Raw genomic sequence first — 22,721 nt, 5'->3', positions numbered from 1 at the left:
TTGCTTTATTTATAGAAACACCATGGGAAGTAAAAATAAATTACACATTTTTCTCCCTCTCTTGGACTTTCAAAAACAGGGCTTATTCTCCCCCTCCCCAGTCCTATTTCCCATTTGTAAATGCTCTACAGCCAATCTTTTCAATTTTGAATTCTCTGTGAGATTGGTTGATATATCATACTTTCTAGTAATGAAAATTGGCTAAAAGACCATTTCTTTTAACTGGATCAAGAAATGAGAAGCAGGGGCTGGTGATATAGTCACAGCAATGCTGGTGTAGTATGCACAAGGCCTCTGCATTCAATCACTAACACAGAAGAAATGAAAAGAAAGTTTCTCTTTAAGCATTTCGTGAATGTGGATGTGTTAATACATGTGCATGCCAGAGGTTGATATCAATCGTCTTCCTCAGCTACTTTCCCCCTTATTTAAGGCATAGGGTCTCTCCTTGGAAACCACTTTGGCTACACTGGCTGACCTCTGACCTCCAGAGACCTGTTTGGACTACTTCCTTCCTCAGAGCTAAAGTTGCAGGTGTGAACATTGCAACTGGCTTTTATGTAAGTGACAGGGATTTCAACTCAGGCACTCATGCTTACCTGGCAAGCACGTTACTGGCTGAGCCATTTTCCCATTCAGCATTATCTTAGTGTTCTATTGCTGAAGAAACAAAATGACCACAGCAACTCTTATAGAGAAGCATTTAACTGAGGCTGGTTTACAGTTAAGAGGTTTTAGTCCATTATCAGCATGGTGGGAAGCATGGCAGCATCCAGGCAGACAGGATGCTGGAGAAGGAGCTAAGAGTTCTACACTCTACCTCCAAAAAAGCCACATCTACTCCAACAAGGCCACACCTCCTAACCCTTTCAAATAGTGCCACTTGCCAAGCATTTAAGTCTATGAACTGATGGGAGCCACTCTTATTCAAACCACTGCGAGCACATCCATCCGTCCATCTGTCTGTCTGTCTGTCTGTCCATCTGTCTGTTTGTCTATCATTTGTTTGGTTTTTCAAGCCAGGGTTTCTCTGTGTGACCCTATAATTCATTTATGTTTTATAGAACAGGCTGTCCCCAAACTCAAGATCCACCTGCTTCTGCTCTTGAGTGCTGGAATTAAAGGCACATACCACCATGCTTGGCCTCCATTCACCATTTAAAAAAAAAAAATTTATTTTATTTGTTTGTCTCCACTGATTCAAAGAGGTGACTGCAGTCATTTTAAGACATCCTCAGGATGCCACATGATTTAGCTCTTGTTTGCTTTATTTCTCACCACTGCCCTACAGGCAGCCAGACTCCTGCTGCAGGTCATTCTGTGACTAAGGCATCTTCACAGTTCTGTATATCATCCTCTTCACAGAAACGTCCTTCCTTGTATGTGGCAAAGCTTTTACCTTTAGAAGATCTCTAATACTACCACTAGAGACCTTTATTGATCCTTTTCTTTCTTTCTTTTTTTCTTTTGAGATAGCCTTGGCCTGAATTCACTATATAGACCGGGCTAGCCTCAAACTCACAAAGATCTGCCTGCTTCTAACAGCCTGCCAATGCTGGAATTAAATGCTCACACTACCACACAAAATTGACAACTCTATTTCTAATCTCAGAATTTTCAGCATGGGATACAGGGTTTATTACATAGTAATTAGCCAATAAATGTATTAAGAGGTTAAATATATTAGCATCTGAGGCATGAAAAATGAAATACAATATGCTTGGTTCTGTTACAAATTAAAATATACTGTTAAAATTTTGCCTAGAATATCCACCAGGCTCCAATGGATGGCCCTCCTTAAACTTGGCAAGTCACAACAAAACAAAAATACATGAACATGTGTAGCAGCTGATGTTCTCTTGCTAATTGTGTTACCCAAAAAAACCTGTTTGCAATGTCCTGCACAAAGGCTAAAGGAAGCCTGACCCCAGCTGGATTTAACTGGTAATAAAGAATTGTCACTGGGCAAAGGGAGAAGGGGCGGGACTCTAAAAGCTGTGTGGGCTAACTAGCAGGGGGAGGAAAGGAAGAACTGCCTTGACCCGGGAGAGACAGACCGAACAGATTTAGAGCTGCAGAGAGGAGATGGCCCCCCGGAAGGGCTGCCCAGAAGTGTCTTGGGCAGCAAAGACCAATGGGCTTCACAGAAGGTAACAGGGCAGCAAAGTTAAAAGTAGATTTAAAGGGTGTTGAACCAGGAGTACCTGAGGGAAGGGCATGCTAGCCTTGAGAGGCTTATAAGTACCCAGACACTGAGCTAGTAAGGCATGTTAAAAATAAGATAATGTGTGTGTCTTTCATTCACAGATCCAAAAATAGCTCCTAGGTGGGTGCGCATGTGCAACCCGCTGGGAGCCAAAGCAGTGTAGCAAAATACTCACCACTACAAAGCCCATGGGACAGGGATGGACTTGTAGAGAGGAAGGGCTTGTTAGGGGTAGGAAGGGAGATAAGAGGATATAAGAATGTATTATAAAGTCAATGAGCTCAGTGATGTCAAGTACTTGCTGCACATGCCTGATGACCTGAGTTGGATTCCTAGGACCAGTGAAAAGAGAGAGCTGACTCCCAAAAATTGTCTTCTTACTGCTATACCTAACACTGTGCCAAATGCATTTCCTCCAACAATAAACAAAACACCTTTACATCTTCAAAAGAGTGTATTATGTACATGAACAAAGTCATCAGAGAAAAAAGTTAAAACTGACAGAGCATCTGTCATTCTAGTGCTCCCTCCTGGGAGACAGGAGACTAAGACAGAGAACAGTGGACATCTGAGGACCAGCAGAGCTTAGCATGCCTAGCAGTGCAAAGATCCTGTCTCAAACGAAGTGGAAAGATAAGAGCTAACACCTCAAAGCTGTCTTCTGACCTCCACACGCATACCATGGCACACATGTGCCTGCACCCACACAAAAGAACATTCACACAAATTCATACCCTCCTCACCCCCAAATCTCTCCTCAAAAATCCTGAACACAACTTGAGCAGGTGAGATGTCCCAGTGGCTAAACATGAATGACATGCAAACTTAATGACCTGAGTTTTATATTTGGAAAAATTAAAAACAAAGCAAACAAACAAAAAACTGAAGGAGGTGGCACTAACCTTTCTAGCACTGGGAACATAGTTCAGTTGAGTTGGCAGAATACCTACCTGCTTAGCATGCATAAAGGCACAGGTTCAATCCTTAACACCATATAAACTAGGCACAGGATACACATCAGTAACCCTAGCACTTTCAATGTGGAGGCAGAAAAATCAGAAATTCAAAATCAGAATCCTTGATAACATAGCTCAAGGCTAATAAGTAAGAAAAAAAGTTTTTTACAATAGAAATCGAAACTAAGATCTCACATATATTAGGCAAGTGCTCTACAACTGAGCTATAGTTCTGGACAGTTCTGGCTGCTCTTCCAGAGGACTTGAGTTCAATTCCAACACTCAAATGGCAGCTTACAACTGTCTGTAACTCCAGTTCCAGAGGATCTGATGCCCTCTTCTGGCCTCCATGAGCACTGGTGGTACACAGACATATATGTAGGCAAAACAGTCATAATACATAAACTAAAATAAACAAATCATTAAAAAAAAAAACCCAAGATATATTGTATACATGTATGAAATTATAAAAGAAAAAATAAAAGTCATAATAAAAAATAAAAGATGTTGCTATTTCAACAAGAGTTTTACATATGGCAGTCTGAAAGGCAGATTAACTAAAGATAATTTAGTTAATATAATTTATATAAGTTAATATGATTTTAGTTAAAATAATTTAGTTAAAATGAAAACCACTTGATATCTTCCCACCATAAGGGGGCCAATCAAGTTTTTTTTTTTTTTTTTTTAATTTGTGTCTTCTGTCTTTTTGTTTTTGTTTTTGTTTTTTGTCTCATTTTGGAGAAATTTAAAGTGCTATAAGTCAAAACTGTCAATGATAAACATGAACTATGGAGCTGAAGAGAGTTCAGTGGTTAAGCACTGGCTGCTCTACAGCACCCACAAGGCAGCTTACATATAACTCCAGTTCCAAAGGATCTGACACCCTATTCCGGCTTCTGTGAGTACTGCACACATGTCCACATATATACATGCAGAATAAAACATACACATAAAATAAAAAAATAAAAATTAAATAAAAAACAAACTACACCCTGCTTCAGCCATAATCAAGATTATGGATAGACAATGGACTAGTGTTACTCAGCACCACCCCTTAGAAGAGGTCTAACTCCTAATTCAAAGGTGCATGCAGCAGGGTCCAGGTAGAGAAGGAGGTTTTTAGAACTTTACAGAGCTGTCTTTTATACTAAAATACCAAAATCGGTTAACAAAGGCTATGCTTAGAATGACAGGATACTTAAATGTTAGAGTTACACCGGATAGTGATGATACATGTCTTTAATCTAGAGACAGAGGCAGGTGAATCTTTGAGTTCAAGGCCAGCCTGACCTCACAGCTAGTTCCAGGACAGCCAGGGCTACACAGAGAAACCCTGTCTTGAAAAACAAACTTAGGGTTGAAGGAATTACAGTAAAGTCTAAAGTGAATCAGAATATTTAAGCAGGGTTTACATGTATGTTTTATGGGAATAGTTTCTCTATGTAGTATGTATTATTACAGGACAGAAGTTATGTAAATTCACTTTTCAAGCCATACTAATTAGACAGGCTAGATGGGAATGAATGAATCAGACTTCATAATCAAACAACATGACCCAGAAGCTGGTGTGCTAATAGAGACAAATTCTCTGTGCAACAGCTTTGAAGACTATGTTAAATATCTGTACCTTCTGGTAACTACTACAGGGCCACTGAACTACAGAATTTCCTTTGAGGAACAACTATGCGCTTGTAATTGGATATTAAGCCAGTTACCATAACAGTTACCATGGTTAAAGTACATCAAATCAACTTGAAACCTGAAATACTCAGGTATCTTGTAAGAACGCCTCTGAAAGAAAAGTTGCACAATGAAATGGAAATCGTTTATACTGGATCTCATCAGTGCTGGAATGCAAAGAAGTTCATATACTGCAGAGCATTTTTTTTCTTTAAAACTGGCTAAAACTGTGTGTGAATCTGTCAGCTTCTATTATTACTTGAACATGATACCTCTCAATGGGCCAAAAAAGGATTGCTTCATCTATGGATAGCAGCTTCAAAGCAAATGAACATATCCTGGTTAGAAGGTCACTATGACAACAGAGGAAGCTAAAAACAAACCAGCTCAGCTGCCTGACCAAAATCACATGGTGTTTCTCTAGTAGTGATAAAAGAGCAGACACAATGGTAAACATTCTTACATCTGAATCTCAACTAACTCATGACTTGGTCATATGGTCAGATAGATTGGGCAGTATAAAATTAGACTAATAAAGGCATGCTTGCATAGGCGAGTCCCATATAAACTATCACAATTGGCTCACATAAAAGTCTGCTTTACTGAATTAAAAAAATACTAAAAATCGAGGTAGATGGGGTTAACATATGCAATCCCAGTTTCTATATCCCTTGGGAAATAGAGAAACAACATGTTGCGTTTTGTTTTGCATGTACTTTATGCTTATTGCAACTAGTAGGTTTTCAATGCATACTGTCAAGCCCTTGAAAAAAATCAAGTACTGACTAAAAAACATATTCACATGGTTTTATGTAAAATTTATTTTAATGTCTGAAAAAACAGTACTGACAAAAATGTATAATTTTAAGCAAAAAATGTTTAAAATCTTTAAAAAAAATAATAAGCTGTTAGTCTTTTGTGTAGATGGAAATATCTCAAGAAACACTTCTTGTTATGATTAATAATTTGAGTCTTATTTGTAACAGATAAGAGACCAATGTATTTTCCATGTATTTTCATGTTAAAAAAAAATAAATCTTGTTTTGAAGACAAAAAAAAAAAAAAAAGAATAAAAGGAGTTCAAGATTCTCCTCAGATACATAGTGAACTCAAGGCCAGCCAGGACTACATGAGACCCTATCTCAAAAAAAAAGAAAAAATTTAACAATATGTTATGTTTATCATAAAATAAGTCTAATAGTAGATGTACTTACTGGTAGAACACTTGCCTAGCATCTTCAAGGCAACCTCCAACCCCTGCCAAAATCTAATAGTAAAACAATAGTCAATACTGGTTAAATTCTACTGCTTTTTGGACATCAAGGTCATGAGAGTATAGTTGTTATTATCAAAGTATTAGGTTCGTTTTTGTGATTAACAAACTATGACCAACAGACTGTATCTACTTTCATTATGGCTAGCAATATGTAATCATAAGTGTTCCAATATTTTCAAGAAGACTCCAAGTAGTGTTTGCATTCAAACAGCTGGTAAAGAAGAGTGCGGAAGGCCTGGCAGAGGAACCCTGCAGCAGCACATAGAGCAGGAACACGAGCTGACATAGGTGGCGGTAACTGCTTCCCTCCTATGGAAAGAGCCAAAGGAGGTAAGCAAGCAAGGCCCCAAAGAGTTCTGGAAGCCTTAAATATTGGAACCAAAGTTAGACAGTGGTGTTTACATTCCTGATCTTTTATATTTCCACTATTTTGAAAAGAGGACCATACTTCCAGCTTACACTGTCTGGCTTCATGCAGCATTTGAACATCCTTCTTTTGACTTAAGGTACTAGGAAGAGTCTTGACTTCCTTGATGCATTCTCTACTTAAAAATTTATAGCTCATTACCACTGAAGACTGTGATGTAATCATTCTCTAGATAATAGACTGAATCCGCCTAAATAAATTGTGGACAAGAATTACAAGTCAGATTAATGAACACTTTCATCACAAACAGAGGTAGGCAGGGAAAAGTCTGGGAAGGAGGCAGGAGGAGAATCAGGAGAGCCGGAGGAAGAGGTAGAAGGGGAAGGAGCTGGAAGCCAATATGGTGGCGGATGAACATAAATACAGGTTGTTAGTAGTATTCTGGTGTGTTCTTTAATGTGACAACTTAATTGGATGAAAAGAAAGTGTAGTGGTGGGATGCATAGAACCCACTGTGGAATTGGTATATGTGTGCCACGTGAGGTAACAACTCCCCAAGGGAAAGTGAGTGCAAACAGCACGCTGGAATAGACAGAACCACCCGGGTCAGAAGCAGCCAGGGTAGGTAGAGCAGACTGCCTGGGTCAGAGGAAGTTGGGATCTGCGAGTCCACATTGGGGGCAGCGTGGAACCACTGAGATAACACCCCGAAGTGCCACATGGCTCATCCATGCTGGTACTAGCTTGGGATAAAAGTTTGGCACATTTTTTTATTTACCGCAACAGTGGGTGGCAAAGACATCCCTAGAGAGACGAGGGGTAGCACTCCTGAAAATTAAGTCTCTCACCTACAGCAGTTATAGTTAAAAAGGGACAGAGGAAAAATTTGAAACTAAGGCTTTTATGACTTCGAAAATCAATATTGGTTAAACATTTTTAAAAGATTATTTTCTTTTAAAATATTTATTTTAATTATTTTATTTATTTACATTCCAAATGTTGCCCTCTTCCCAGTCCACCATCCAAAAGTTCTTAACCCTCCTCCCCTTTGACTCTGAGGGTGCTTCTCCCCAACTCCTGCCTCTCCCACCCACCCACCCACCCCCACCTCATCCCTCCATTCCCCTTTCTTGGGGCTAATTGGGAAAAAAGAGAATTTATTTCCTTTTATGTGTATGAGGTTTTGATTGCATGTACATCTGTGCTCCATGTGTGTGCCAGGTGATCTTGGAGATCAAAAGAGGGTCCCATGTCTCCTAGAACTAGAGTTATGGGCAGTCATGCCCTTCAATATGTGTGCTGACAACCAGACCCAGGTCCTCTTCAAGAAGAGGAAGAACAAGTGCTCTTAACCATGGATACATTTCTCCATCCAGTTTAAACATTTATAATCCTAAAATCTGACACTGAGAACTGACATCATACACTTCTCCAGTACCACCACTTCTGGAGGGAAAAGAATAAAAAAGCAGGACAGGATTACTAAGTTGTTCAGCTACAAGCAGGCAATATGCAGGTGAAAATGAAAGCAAAAGCAAAATAAAGAACTTAGGTAAGCCATTAGAGAACTCCCCCATATAAAAAAACAACATTGGAACACAGTATCAAAAACCATTATGTAGGATAAACTGAGAAACCTCACAAAGGGCTGTCAACACACACACAAGATGGGGAACCATAAATAAAGCCTGCTTGGCTCAGTTTCACTTATAATTTAAAATAGAAAAATAAAAAGAAAAGTGAGAAAAAAAAAAAAGCTGACAGCAGCAGTAGAGGCTGCCAGTCTAAATAAATACAAGCTAGCAAACGCTAATCCAGATGCCATAGCATTTTCCAAAGCTTCAACAACGAGCATGGCCTACAATTCAGTACCTGTTATGACATGGCATCTCTATTTCTTACATAAGCTCATCTGCAGATGGAAACAGGCTCAATATCAAAGACACATTACTGAAGCAAAATTTAACTTGTTAGTATCTTAAATAAATCAGCATTGGGAATAAATTATAAAGATAGCACCTTCTGTGACTGGAGGTTAGAAACACAACTCCCCACAATATTAGCAGGTCTGCTTCTAGGTCTGGGGCAGTCCTATCTGTTCTCTACCTGTGTGTCTCCTCTTTCTACCCACGAAATCTCCTCACGAGCAGAGGTCCAAAGTTGTCTGCCTTTCCAGAGTAAACATTTAATTTATTCCTTTCAAATGCCACTTGAATTTTCATGTGACACTTTATCAACTTGTAAAGAACAGAAAGTTTATTAGTCATTTACAGTAACAAGTCTCAAAGTATCTGATGATTATATGTAACAGAAAAGGGTTGTTTTCACTAAAAAATAAATATGCCCAGACTGGTCAACATAACACTTTTGATCCTTTTCTGTTTATCTCTGCAGCCAGAAAAACAAACTACAACTTCACTTCTCATTCAAGCCTGCTCTTTATGCAAAACAGAAGAAACTGCATATCATTATTTGATTCTATAAGGAAACAAAGTAGCTCCGGGCAAAAGTACTTGTCTTCACAAAAGGAAGTGCAAAGGATACCTACCTTGTGAGTAGAGAAGGATCTGCATCTCCAAAAGAACACAGGTAAACACTTGCACTAGGTTCTCTAATCCCAGGAGCTCACAGGCCTCTCGAAGAGGGTAGTCAGAAAGAGGGAGTTCATTGGGCCCAGGCCTCTGGCAGATGACAGGTTCATAAACACCATAAAATTTCAGTGACCTCCCAGGAGGTGGAAGGGGTACCTCGTAGAGAATATTATGGATGTAGCTCTCTAGGGGCAAGGGTGGTGGCTGCTGTGAGGTGACAGCCTTGTGAAGTTGGAGGAGGAATTTCTTGCAGGCTTGCATGAAAGGCAGAGGTGTGATCAAGCATATACTTTTTGAAACATACAAGGTGTCTCTGTTGATGTCATAAGAGTTGTATCGCTGGAGTTTCAAAAGAGAGGTTGCGTCTCCCTCATCGATGCTGCTTGCCAGGGAGTCCATACTACACGAGGAGGAGGCATACACGCTGCTGTACTGCTCAGCGTTGTGCATCTGGTACAGTGTCTGCATGGCTGTGCAGATCTGCTTACTTGTCACTTCTTCGTAAAAGGTGAGCACAAAACCATAGGTTCGAGAACCATCTTCCCGGGTAATTATGAAGGAGTGGAACTGAGGCTCTTTATTGTCAGCTTGTGTCCTGAAAGACAGCCCTTTGGGCATGCACAGCTGTGGAGAAACGGGGAAAGCATCAGAATGCAGAACACACAAAACTTCAAACCACAAAAAAAAAAAAAAAAAAAAAAAAAAAAAAAGAAAGAAAGAAAGAAAGAAAAGGAGGGGTGAGGAAAGAACGATTTTAAGAGGATTCAAAGGACAAATACAAATTTTATTCAGATTTAACTTTAGCAATATCCTTAAATTAGAAAATAAGCTCTTCACTTACATGCAGATGAAATGTTCTCAAAACAAATAGATGTGGGCCAATTTGGCTCAGCAGGTTGAGGTGCTTGCCTCCAACTGTAAGCCTCACAACCTTTGTTCAAATTCTTGGACTCACATAGTAAGAAGAGGCTCTTACTTCCACACCCATGCACATACACAAACAATAAATATAATAAAAATTTAAAACTAGATGTATACACATAAATGGAAAAATACTCACTTCATGGGTATTATACAGAGGGTTATATACAGAAGACAAAGAGCCAGAGAGATAGCTCATCAGGTAAACTCAGTTGCTGTCAAACCCGAGTTCTATCAACAGATTCCACATGGTGTAGAGAGGAAACTACTGCAGGTTATTTTCTGACTTCCACACACAGTGAGATGCACACGACTGACAGACACACACTCTCAAAACTCCACACTGAATACACGTGAAGTATTTTTTAAAAGAATGAGATCTTCAGACACACCAGAAGAGAGCATCAGATCTCATTACAGATGGTTGTGAGCCACCATGTAGTTGCTGGGATTTGAACTCTTAACCACTGAGCCATCTCTTCAGCCCAAAGAATGAGATCATTGATTTGGACTTAGTAACTGTCTTAGCCAGGGTTTCTATTCCCGCACAAAACATCATGACCAAGAAACAAGTTGGGGAGGAAAGGGTTTATTCAGCTTACACTTCCACATTGCTGTTCATCACCAAAGGAAGTCAGGACTGGAACTCAAGCAGGTCAGGAAGCAGAAGCTGATGCAGAGGCCATGGAGGGATGTTGCTTACTGGCTTGCTTCCCTGGCTTGCTCAGCCTGCTTTCTTATAGAACCCAGGTCTGCCAGCCCAAGGATGGCACCACCCACAATGGGCTGGGCCATCCCCTCCTTGATCACTAGTTGAGAAAATGCCTTACAGCTGGATTTCATTCATGGAGGCATTTTCTCAACTGAGGCTCCTTTCTCTGTGATAACTCCAGCTTGTGTCAAGTTGACACAAAACCAGCCAGTACGGTAAGTAACTCTATAAAAAAAGCTCTGACCTTAAAAATGCATAAAGACAGAATATGCTGAGACACTTTACAAATATTTGAAACAGAGTCTATAAATCCCTGGCTGGTGTTAACTCCCTATGTAGAACAGGCGTGACTGGAACTCATAGAGTTCCACCTACCTTTGCCTCTGGAGTACTGGGATTAATGATGTGTGCCACCAGCAGAACTGTCCCTGGGGGGTGGATGTAGGTAAACCAGCCTGAGGAAAGAGTTCAGGAGAGGTGGCCTCACCACATGTCTTCTGCCTTGAGATGGTGTGGGTATGGAGGCAATGCCCTCCCTTCACCACCTGCAGCAGTTGGGAGAGGTGACCCTGTCCCTCGCAGCTGCAGGCCTAGCAGAGCAGTGCTGGAGGGCTATCCTGGTGGTTCAGATAAGGGAGAGCTGGCACGCTGGCTATCTCAGCCACCATCCAGGCCCACCCTAAAATCTATATAATCTGTGAACAGGTCAGGATGCATGAAGGGCCAGGCCTGCTGACCCAAAGTTGCAGGATCTCGGGAGGAGTTCCAGGGAGAATCCAGTATTAATGGTGGATTCTGGGCTGGGGAGATGGTTCAGTGGTTCAAAGCACTGACTGCTCTTCCAGAGATTCTGAGTTCAATTCCCAGCAACCACATGATGGCTTGGGATTCTGAGTTCAATTCCTGGCAACCACAGATATATTGGGATCCAGTGCCCTCCCTCTTCTGGTGTGTCTGAAGACAGCTATAGTGTACTCATATAAATACAATAAACAAATCTTTTTTAAAAAATTAATGGTGGATTCCATTAATCCAGAAGTCAGACTTTAAATTAGGCCAATGACTCATTGCAACGAATATTTGCAAGTGTGTGTGGACAGAGGGATACATGTGGGCCACACTGCGACATACTACAGCTTCCACAGTGAGGTGTTTTCTAGGCTTTGTGTGTGTGTGTGTTTGTGTTATTTGGGGGAGAGGGAGCCTGCAAAAGTGAAAGATAGATATGAGGGAGATGATTCAAACTGGGGTGCATAATGTGAAACTCACAAAGAATTAATAAAAAGATTTAAAAAGTGTGTGCCACCACACCAACCGTAAGTACTATTTTTATAGTAACTATGATAGTTTTTCAGGAAAAACAGGTGAGGGTTCTTTTGATCAGTAAAAACGAAGTTAACGGAAATAAAAACAACAGTTATCCTATACGGGCCAGAAAGGCAGAGCATTAAGAAGAAATAAGAAGAGAAAAAAGGTCTCACACTCCTGAGTCTGGTTGGAGTCTCTGACCTGTGAAAATCAAGAATTCTAGCATATGGGGCTGGAGAGATGGCTCAGCATTTAGAAGCAATGGGTTGCTCTTCTAGAGTACCAGGTTAGATTTCCATTACCCACATGGTAGCTCACAACCATCACTGGTTCCAGGTGATCCACTAGTACCAGGCATGAATGTGGTGCACAGATACATGTAGCTCTGATTGTCCTAGAACTTGCTATGTAGACCACACTAGCCTTAAACTCAGAGATCTGCCTGGCTCTGCTTCTGAGTGCTTGAATTAAAGGTGTGCACCACCACACCCAGAAAAGTGTATCTATTTAAAAGATACTTAGTATAATTCTCCCCTGAAAAGTCCATGGATATACTTGGGTTTATTTTACTCTTTCCCTGAAAGCATTTCTATGTTAAATTTTTCTTAGTATGTTCCAACTTCATACAAGCCAATCATAAAACTCTTTTTTAAGGACAAAGTCAATGATTCAATGATAAGGTAAAATCTCTTATTAAAAGTTGTACTTCGGGATAACACCTAAACTGTAAATAAATTATATCCAATTTTTAAAAAAGTTGTACTTTGGTTTGATACGTCCTGCAGATGCTGACATCATTACTGCCATTTTTAACAAATATTCTGCTTTATCCTAGAAAAATAAACTTTGAAAATGAGAACCTTTTTATTTACTAAAATAGAAGTTTAGAACAAGGTATTTTAAATTATGCCATAGGTCTTTTAAAATAAGGTTCACTTTATGGCAGATTATATTTTTATAATGGATCCAATAATACTTCTCGTTACATATACTCTAAGAATCTTGTCATGCTCCCACAATAAGAGATTAAGTCTATCCCTCTCCTTGAATCCAGACTGGCTGCTGAGAATGCATATTTATAGTGTAGCAAACCTCCTAGAGTCAGATAACTATTTGAATCTCTGTGTCACCAAGTATGTCCCACTGACTCAACTCCACCACACAGTGTGAAACACAGATAAGCCTAAGAATAAAGAGCTATATTCATTTGTGGAGGAGACAATATTTGATCATCCCTGTAATAAAATTCAACAGCAGTGACAAATGACAGAGCTGATGAGGCTAAAAAAGGCAGCTCCATCTCTCTCACTGGTCACACATCCTGAAGTCTTGAAGCAACAAATAAAAAAACTGGTAGTGCACACAGCATCACAGTGGACAATAACGACATCATTTATCATAGGTCTTCTAATTCCCACAGGGGCCACATGGCCACCTGCTCTAGCAACCAACCAGGATATCAAGGTTTAACAATGCTTAACAAATGCCCAGTACCCTCAGGGAGGTGGTTCCCCTCTGCCTCGGGAAGGTCTGACTGGCACTGTACTCCTAGTTGGAAAACACACGATCTGTATAGTGTCTGACATGGGCTCATTCTGAATTTGGACAGGTTTAGGCTTCCTGTTGTTTTGGCTGCTACATGAAAAGAAACAGCAGGAGAATCAGATGATAAATTAGGAGGACAGAATCATTGGGTGAAGAGGACAACTCTAGGAAACATCAGGACATGCATTGCTATCATGGCATTTGCTCCCAAGCATCTGTTCAGCAGATGGTATATAAAGTAAGAAAATGTGAGGCACCAGATGCCATGAATCTCAGCCAGTGGTCTCTGTAGAATGAGATCTGTAAGTTGAGCTGTAGCTGTATTTCTTGGAACATTTCCAATTCCATGATAGCTATGGGAATTGATATCAGTAGTCCAAATCTAACAGCCAAGGTTCAGAGTCTTTGTGATAATAAAAGCACCATGAAATGTACGAAGCTGAAACTCTTACGGCAGGTTTTGATCGTGTTCATGATAGTACACTTGTTCCAAATCTGGCAACAGCAACCAAACATGTAAAAAATTTCAGATTAAAATTGTAAGGAAAGGACTTGCTTTTTCTAGAGGTCCAACAAAATTTGAAATTCATATTGTGGCTCAATTTGATAATCACAGTTATTGGGTCTGACAGGTGAGTTGGAACTTAACAGAAACAATGCTAGCATCTTCAGGAGATGACAGCTGTGTAAGGTTGTGGAAAGCTAATTACATGGCTGATTAGAAGTGTACTGGTATTCTGGAAGGTGACAGGAGCCCAACAAATGGGAGTTCTCATTTGAGAAACTCAAATCCTTCACTAAGCTCAAATGCTCATCAAAGCTTCAAAATCCATTAAACAGATCTTCTGCTGGCCAAAAGCACAGCTGACTACAAGCAGGGGTAACATGTTTTACTGTTTGCTGTATGCACACAGGAATGAATGGAAAGCAAACTCCTTTTCCCCATCCCCAGCACCATTTGATCCCTCCCAAGATATGTTAGCAGTCTGCTCACTAATAAAAATACAGTGTATATAACTTTTTGCAAAAGTTGATTGACACTATAAATGGAGAGGCTTTTTGTTGAGATGGTATCACCAAAACAGTTGTTTGTAAATGTTCTTGAAACCTGGGTTAAAAACTGAGAAGATTGTAAGTATTTCTGTAAATATTTGAAAGGAAAAATTTTCTTTTTATTTTGCCTTGGAATGAGTAAGTTTATTAGGCATGTAGCAATCAAAAAGAAGAGCTGAAAAATGCAGCTGGATTAAAAAAATATGGAATGCTTCATGAATCTGCATATCATCCTTGTGCAGGGGCCATGCTAATCTTCTCTGTACCGTTCCAATTTTAGTATATGTGCTGCTGAAGCAAGCATGAGGGAAAATATTTGATTCCTTTAGAAAACGTAGGCATATGTCTTCCATTTTCTAAAACAATACGCCAAATGGATAGGTCTTTATAATTTTAATCTGAAATTGAATAAATGTTTTTCATAGATAAAAAAAAAAAAAAAACCTAGCTGACTTGAAGCTGTCATGGAAGACCAGAGAGAAGAGACAGCAGTGTTAGCAGTCCTAGCCATACACCTCGCCTAGGAGACAGACTTGTGAGCACCAGTCTGTGAACCACTCTAATGCTCATAGAGTAGAACATGCCAGACCTGCCCAAATCACAGATTCTCATGCTAACTTGTCTCGCTTGCTTACTATTTTTAAAACATAGTCATATGTAGCCAGGCTTGTATGTGTCCAAAGATGGTCTTAATTTACTAATCTTCCTGTTTATGCCTCCCCAAGTGCTGGAATTAAGCTACTATGCCTGGCTTTTTTTTAAATACAAGAATTTATTTTATTTGATGTGCATGAATGTTTGCCTGTTTGTATGTATGTATGTATGCATGTATGTATGTGTGTATATGTATGTATGTATGCATGTATGTATGTGTGTATATGTATGTATGTATGTATGTATGTATGTATGTATGTATGTATGTATGTATGTATGTATGTATACCATGTACCTGCCTGGTGCCCAAGAGAGTCTAGAGGGCCGTAATCCTAAAACAGGGGTTACAGTTGCCAGCTACCATGTGAGCGCTGGGAACTGAGCTTGGATCTTTTATGAGAACAATAAGTGCTCTTAACTGCTGAAACATCTCTTCAGCTCCCCAAATCATCTCTTTTTTATATCAAGTAGGCAATATGGGAATGGAGTAACATACAAAGGCATTATTGTTAAAAAGTTAAGTGTTACTTAAATTAACTTTTTATTTTCATGGTTTCTGTTGTTGTTAATAGGTTTTGGTTTTGTTGATAGGCTCTCATGTATTCCTGTCTGGCTATAAACTCTGCATAGCCAGGCAAGGATGAACCTGAACTCCTGATCCTCCTGCCTCTGTTCCAAGTGCTAAGATTATGTCACCTTGTAGGCTGAAGACTTAATTTTATTGACATGCTTTCCTAATATCTAACCCAGAAAATCAAAGCTCACTGTTTCTGAAAAGTGGCCAAATATTCACTTAAGGGTTTGTAGCTTTCTTGAGAATACATTCAAACATTTACAGGAAAATCTTGCCAGAAGTTATATTTAAGTGAAGAAAAACTTCCTATGCCACAGATATCAGATGTAAGAATTTTTCTTACATGCATTTCTATAAATTACAAGGACAAGATGTGTATTTATACTCTGGGAATTGAGAATGAGAAAATAAGATGAGACTTTTTCAAAGTCAGAATTATATAAATTACCAGGAAACCTGAGACATAAATGGTAATTTGCTTACCATGGCTCAAGTCTCTTGTTAAGCCACAATATTGTTACTAATAACCAAGTGCCCTTAATTATCTCCCCTTCCAGACACTTTGGCTACAATTTTATCAAATTTACTTATTTACTTATTTGGCTAGTTTCTTGAGAGTTTCATGTAGTCCGGGCCAGTTGACGAGGATCGTAACGAACCCTACTGCCTGCATTTCTCAAGTATTGGGATTATTATTTTGGCTGAGTTTTAGCAAGTCCCTTTTTCATACTCTTTAATTCTAATATTCCATATCCTTTTTCTCATTAGCCAGTGAGAGGAAAATTATTCAGAAAACCCAATGGGATAGCTCACTCTGCTCTTCTACCTTCTTCCCTCCTTCCTTTCTTTAGTAGACTATTATTTTATTCTGTGAATTGCATTAGACTTAGAAGAGAAATATGAGATTAATTCTTTGCTTAAGAGACTTCATACTCTAGTAGGAAAGATAGCTGTGAAGCTGCTAAGGGGTATCATTCAACTACGGAGCTTTAGATATGGTCTTGTACTAGGTAGCACCTAAAGACAATGACAGAAGAGAAGCATTATGAGCAAACAGGATCACCTCACTCAGTCAGTGTTTGAGTATCTACTACCGTGTGTTAAGCTAGGTTTCTAGTGAGGAATAAGACACTTTAAAAAAATTTTATTGATTCTTTGTGAATTTACATCATGCACCTGAATCCCACTCATCTCTTTGTCTCTCCATATCTATCCTCTGCCCTTATAATCTCCCTCACAAAAGAAGACAAAAAATAAAGTAAAATCAATAATTAAAAGAAAAAAAACTTGCTGTGGAAGCTGTGGTGTGTCACAGAGTACATCCTTTTGCTCAAACAACTTTATTTGCAAATGTTTGTTGCAATCAATCATTGGTCTGGTTCCAGGCCTCTGAATTAATACTGGATTCTCACTGGGACTCCTCTTGGATATCCTGTTGTTGCCCTGTGTCATGGAAATCCTGCAGCTTTGGTTCTGTAGGATCAGCCTTTTCACATACCCCAGACGTTGGTGGATGAGGTAGATATTGTGGTGGGCCAACTCAAAGCCCTGGATCTGGGCCTGGCTAGTATCTGAGCTGGTCGGCTTGCCACCAGAGCCAGCTCTCCAGCAAGATCCCAGTGAGGGGTGGGGCCAGTTCACTGGAATGCTGCAGCCAGAGAGGGAAGAGGCCAGCTCTGCAGAATTTAGACATCAACTTGGCCCCAGGCTGCAGCCCAGACCAGGGATTTCCCCATGGCCAGAGCAGCTCTTGCTGCTGCAGGGCCATAGACCCAGACATGACCCTTGGAGGCAGCATAGGCAGGGACATCACACCTATCAGGCTGGTCCTCACCACTCTCACTTTTCCAGTTCTGACTCTCTTCACAGAGCACAAGCTGTTCCACTTTTCTTCCTCTCCCATTTCTCTCCCACATACTTGCTCATTATGGTGGGATTGGGGGTTGTGCCATGTGGTGGTGGGTAGGCCTCTAAGAGAAACTATTTTTGTCCCTTGTGATGTCTACATTATAACAAGAGATACAGATTTAAATCCTAACTATGTAATCATTTAACTGCAACTGAAACAGGTATTATTAAAAAGGCATAGCACAGAAAGAAACCTGTTAAGAATGTGGTTTAAAGGGACACCTCCAAGGACATCCAACTTAAAATGAAATCTTAAGAATCAATAAGAATAATTTATTTTTTAATTATATATTATCTTAATTTATTTTTATTTTATGTGCATTGATGTTTTGTCATGTCTTCGAGAAGTAGACTTACAGACAGATGTAAGCTGTTGCCATGTGGGTGCTGGAAATTGAACTCAAACCCTCTGCTGGAGAAATGGCTTAGTCATTAAGTCATTAATAGTGTCCTTGCAGAGGATCAGAGTTTGGTTCCCAGTACCCATGTCAAGAAGCTCACAACTGCTTGTAACCAGGGGATCCTACTTCTCTGGATGCCACAGGCACTGGCCCACATACCCACACAGATACACACAATAAATACTTTTAAAACATGTGTGTATGTACATGTATGTATGTAGGGGTACACACACCACTGTATGTGCATAGGTCAGAGGATAATTTTGGAGAACTGATTCTATCCTTCTATAATTCAAGTTCCAGGGACAGTTTGGTATGAATTGTTTGGTGGCAAGTGCTTTCATCTGCTGAGTTATCTCACTGGACATATAATAAATCTTTTGTAAGTAATAATAATAATAATAATATACTATAGGAAAGAGAGTCAAATGCATTACGTGCAAACACTCATGTGTTTGAATGTTTAAACCATAGGAAGTGGCACTATTAGGAGATGTGGCCTTGTTGGAGGAAGTGTGTCACTGTAGGAGCAAGCTTTGAGGCTATACTCAAGCTACACCCAGTGTAGAACACCGTCTCTTCTTGCTGCCTGAGAATCAAGATGTAGAACTCTCAGCTACATCTCCAGCACCATGCTGGCCTGGATACTGCCATGCTTCACACCATGACAATAATGTACTGAACCTCTGAAATGTAAGCCAGCTCCAATTAAATGTTTTCCTTCCTAAGAGTTGCCATGGTCCTGGTATCTCTTCACAGCAGGAACAGCCTAAGACTGCATACCTGAAAACAACATACCTGAAGTATCTAGCAGGCATCTACCAAACAACTTCCTTTCCTTACAATTAGGCCATAATGGAATCTTTTATGTTTTTTTTTTTTTTTTTGGTTCTGTCTTTGAAATTCTCAAGAACTACATCTATAACAGATCTCAACCTGCCATTTGTAGTTTCTGTGTTCATCTTGTCTAATCTCTTACTTGCTCATGTTGGGTTTCTTAGGTTATGTTTGTTATAGAGGTGATGAAGGTCTAAAATACTACCAAGCAGAATACTTATTTCATAGAACACTGAAAAAAAAAATCAAACCAACTAACCAACCAACAAACCAAACAAAACTATTACTTGCCTTCTTCCCATAAATCTCAAAGGAGACATTTATTTAAGCATTATATTTATTGTTACTGTTTGTGTGCATACACATATGGTGTATAGAGTATTGGTTAAGTAGATGTTATGTGTTTTGAAGTCAGAGGACAACTTTCAGGAATTGGTTTTCTTCTTCAGTTGGATTTGGGAATCAAACTCAGGCCAGCAGTTACCTACCTGCTTGCTGTCCAGAGAAATTTTAATCACTACTAGGTAACATATACAATGATTCAAATGCTTTAATAAAAAAATTTCTAGCAATATTTATATGATGCAATTAGGCCCCTCTCCTTCCCACCCCAGGTATGGTGATCATAATCCCTGAGAGACTGAGTTTCATCTTCTGCTACATGGTAGAAAAAAAATCAACTCTTAGAATCTCTACATAACTGAGTCCAGATACATATAAACAAACTAACAAACAAACTTAAAGTTCCTTTCCATCTTCATGTTATCTGTGAAAACGATAAAACATAAACCCAGTATATGTTATTCCTTGATATACAGAAACTATTGTTCTTCCTTCAGTCTAAGTGGCTATCATATCATCATCATTTAAAGCATCAAACCCAAACACAGATCAATAGTAGGAAATAAAATGGACTTGGGGTTCTGTTGTATATTACTAACAAGTAAGATACCGTGATAAAAGCTATGGGAAATCTGAGTGTCTTCTCAGCAACTGAACTGTCCCATCTTTAAGAGAAACAATATTATATTTCTAGGATTCAGTGGAGAGATGGCTTTGTGTTTAAGAGCACTTGATGTTCTTCCAAGGGACCTGAATTTTGTTCCCAACACCCATATTAAGTGGCTCTCCAGCCCCTCTAGCTCCAGCTCCAGGGGATCTGATACCCTCTTCTGGTCTCTGTGGGCATTTATACATACATAGCATACAAAAAAAACAGATACACGTTCATACACTAAAACAAAAATTCTTAAAAATACTTTCTCATATAACTTAAAGAATTAATTGAATTAGATAATACACTTTTATTATTTATATTATAATAAACTAAAAACAATGCTAAAAAATAGAAAAAGAAAAATATATACCATGTTCACTGCATCTTGATCAAAAGGGTTCCACTCTATGTTCTGAGGATAGTGGGCTAGAACTTTGGATTTGAATGTTCTTCTCAAAGGACTCTGGTCAAAATTTTCACCTACAACAAATAATATTCAATTAATAACTAAAAATGACATAATTTGAAAATTATCATCATCATCATTAAAGACAGGGTTTCTCTGTGTAGACCTGGCTATTCTGGAACTTGTATAAACTAAGCTGGCCTAAAACTCAGAAGTCCATCTGCCTCTGACTCTTGAGTGCTGGGATTAAAGGTATGTACTATCATGCCTAGCATATATATATATATATATATATATATGTTTACTGATTATATCTAATAACCTTAGTTGAAAAATATTTGTCAACGGAGAACTATCAATAAAACTCTGTACACAGGAGGCAGACAGGCAGATCTCTGCCAATTCTGTAAAGTGAGTCCCATCTCAATCTAGTCAAGGTTATTCAATAAGACCTTGTCTCAAAAAAAAAAAAAAAAAAAAACCCAAACAAACAAAAACTTAATAAAAAGTAAAAAATAAAAGACAAAGAAAAAACCTGCACTTAGAAACTTTAAAAATAAAAAACCCACTTATATCATTGGTGTCATGTAATTATCACATCCACACCAACACATAATGATTAAAAATTTATATAAAAACATTACACTGAAGTAGTTAAAAACTAAAGGTTATGACATTGAAGTTTTACACACAACCCAATGCTCAGGAGGAAATTTTGTTAACATTGCCACAAAACTGGCATCCATATACAGTTTTCAATGATTGAATCAGCAATATCAGAAACATCATTGCTGGGCTGTCTAATGGTAAAATCCACTGAACACATTTACTTTTTAAAGAAATGAGTAATTCTATGCCCAAGTTACCACCTGTCAAATCTCTAGAAAGACAGTCTATATCATACATATGTATATACATACATACCTGTATTTATGGATATGTAAAATTCATGCTGGGTGGTGGTATCACACACCTTCAATCCCAGTACCTGGTGAATCTCTGATTTCTAAGCCAGCCTGGTCTACAGAGTAAGTTCCAGGAAGGCCAGGGATACACAGAGAAACCCTGTCTCAAAACCACCACCCGCAATAAAATTCTGTGAGAGTAGTCAAATTTGTTTTTCATTTCCTTGAAAAAAATAATTTTTATAAGACTTGTTACTCCCAAATACCTTAGTTTTATAAAATAGCTTGATGCTGATGAATCTGTTTTAAAGCACCCAGTATTTAAAAAGTTGGTATTAAGGGGTTAGAAGACCTCAAAGAAATTCCATCATTTTTTGTTTTTCTTTTTTGAGACTATTATACAGCTCTGGCTGTTCTGGAACTCACTTTTTAAGTTCTACTTAAGTACAAACTACCTAAAAGGTTATAAAAGTTATAAAAGATATCAATGTAATTTAACAGTATTTGCACAATTAAAAGTATCACAAAGCAATCAGACCTAGAAGTGACACTGCCATTTTACTAGACATGACTCAATTTCCACTTGGGGTAAAAGTGTGAAAAGACATATATTAACAGCTTTGAGTTGTGTAAAAGGTTTTTAAAAAAATCACAGAAGGGAAATGTTACACACTAAAATCTTGTTGGAAGCTACAATATTAGATATATAGGGACTTAATTTAAATATATTTTCTGAAAGCAACTAAACTATGGCTTCTAATTGGTGTCCTTGACAAATGAACATTTTCCTTTGGAGTCTCCTGATTTACTTAGCCAAGTACCATAGCTCTGTATCTTCCTAGTCTGTAGCTCCATATTCTAAGAGTTGAGAGCTTTCAATTCCAGGAAAGTAACTGTTAAAGACATCCTAAAACTAGGTGTGGTCCCTCGTGTCTGTTATCTAAGCAGTTGAGAAGCAGAGACATGGGGGTCACTCAGGCCAGCCTGGGCTACAGAGTTGAGTCCTTTCTTAATAAATGAACAGATAACGAATTCTCCTGTAACAAATTTATCAATGTTTATACCTTGCTACTAGATTACCTAAAGACCAGAAGTCATGTAGATAAATATTACACTGTCCCCGAGTCAGTGCAACGGGGGTCCCAGGATTCAGGATTCAAACTGTTCACTTCTGGATAAACGATGCTCTGAAGCTGATACTTGATGTTCATGTGTACACTAAGATAATTTATATTTCTTGCTTTAAAAAGGGATTAGACTTCACTTTACTTTATATCCATAAATAAATGAATAAATACACAAAAAAAGTTCCTGTGGTTCTAAAAAAAAAAAAAAAAAAAAAACTATGCTACTAGGCTGGGCATGGTAGCGCACACCTTTAATTCCAGCACTTGGTGAGTAGAGGCAAGAGGACCTCTGAA

At 38.8% G+C, this 22,721-nt stretch overlaps 1 protein-coding gene across 1 annotated transcript in view; it reads right to left on the bottom strand.

Annotated features, from left to right (window-relative positions):
• The window catches only part of DENND5B (DENN domain containing 5B), a 120,441-nt gene that overhangs the window by 72,809 nt on the left and 24,911 nt on the right, over positions 1 to 22,721 (bottom strand). Inside the window, exons 3-4 of the mRNA XM_080914327.1 lie at positions 20,360 to 20,469; positions 9,037 to 9,703 (exon numbers count right to left, since the gene is read on the bottom strand). Coding sequence (XP_080770453.1) covers positions 9,037 to 9,703; positions 20,360 to 20,469 — 777 coding nt within the window. The remainder of the gene's footprint in view (positions 1 to 9,036; positions 9,704 to 20,359; positions 20,470 to 22,721) is intronic.

This window comes from Micromys minutus (genome assembly GCF_963924665.1).
Source record: "Micromys minutus genome assembly, chromosome: 3".
NCBI lineage: Eukaryota > Metazoa > Chordata > Mammalia > Rodentia > Muridae > Micromys > Micromys minutus.
The sequence above is the reverse complement of the archived record's forward strand: the minus strand, read 5'-3'. Positions and strand labels throughout refer to the sequence as shown.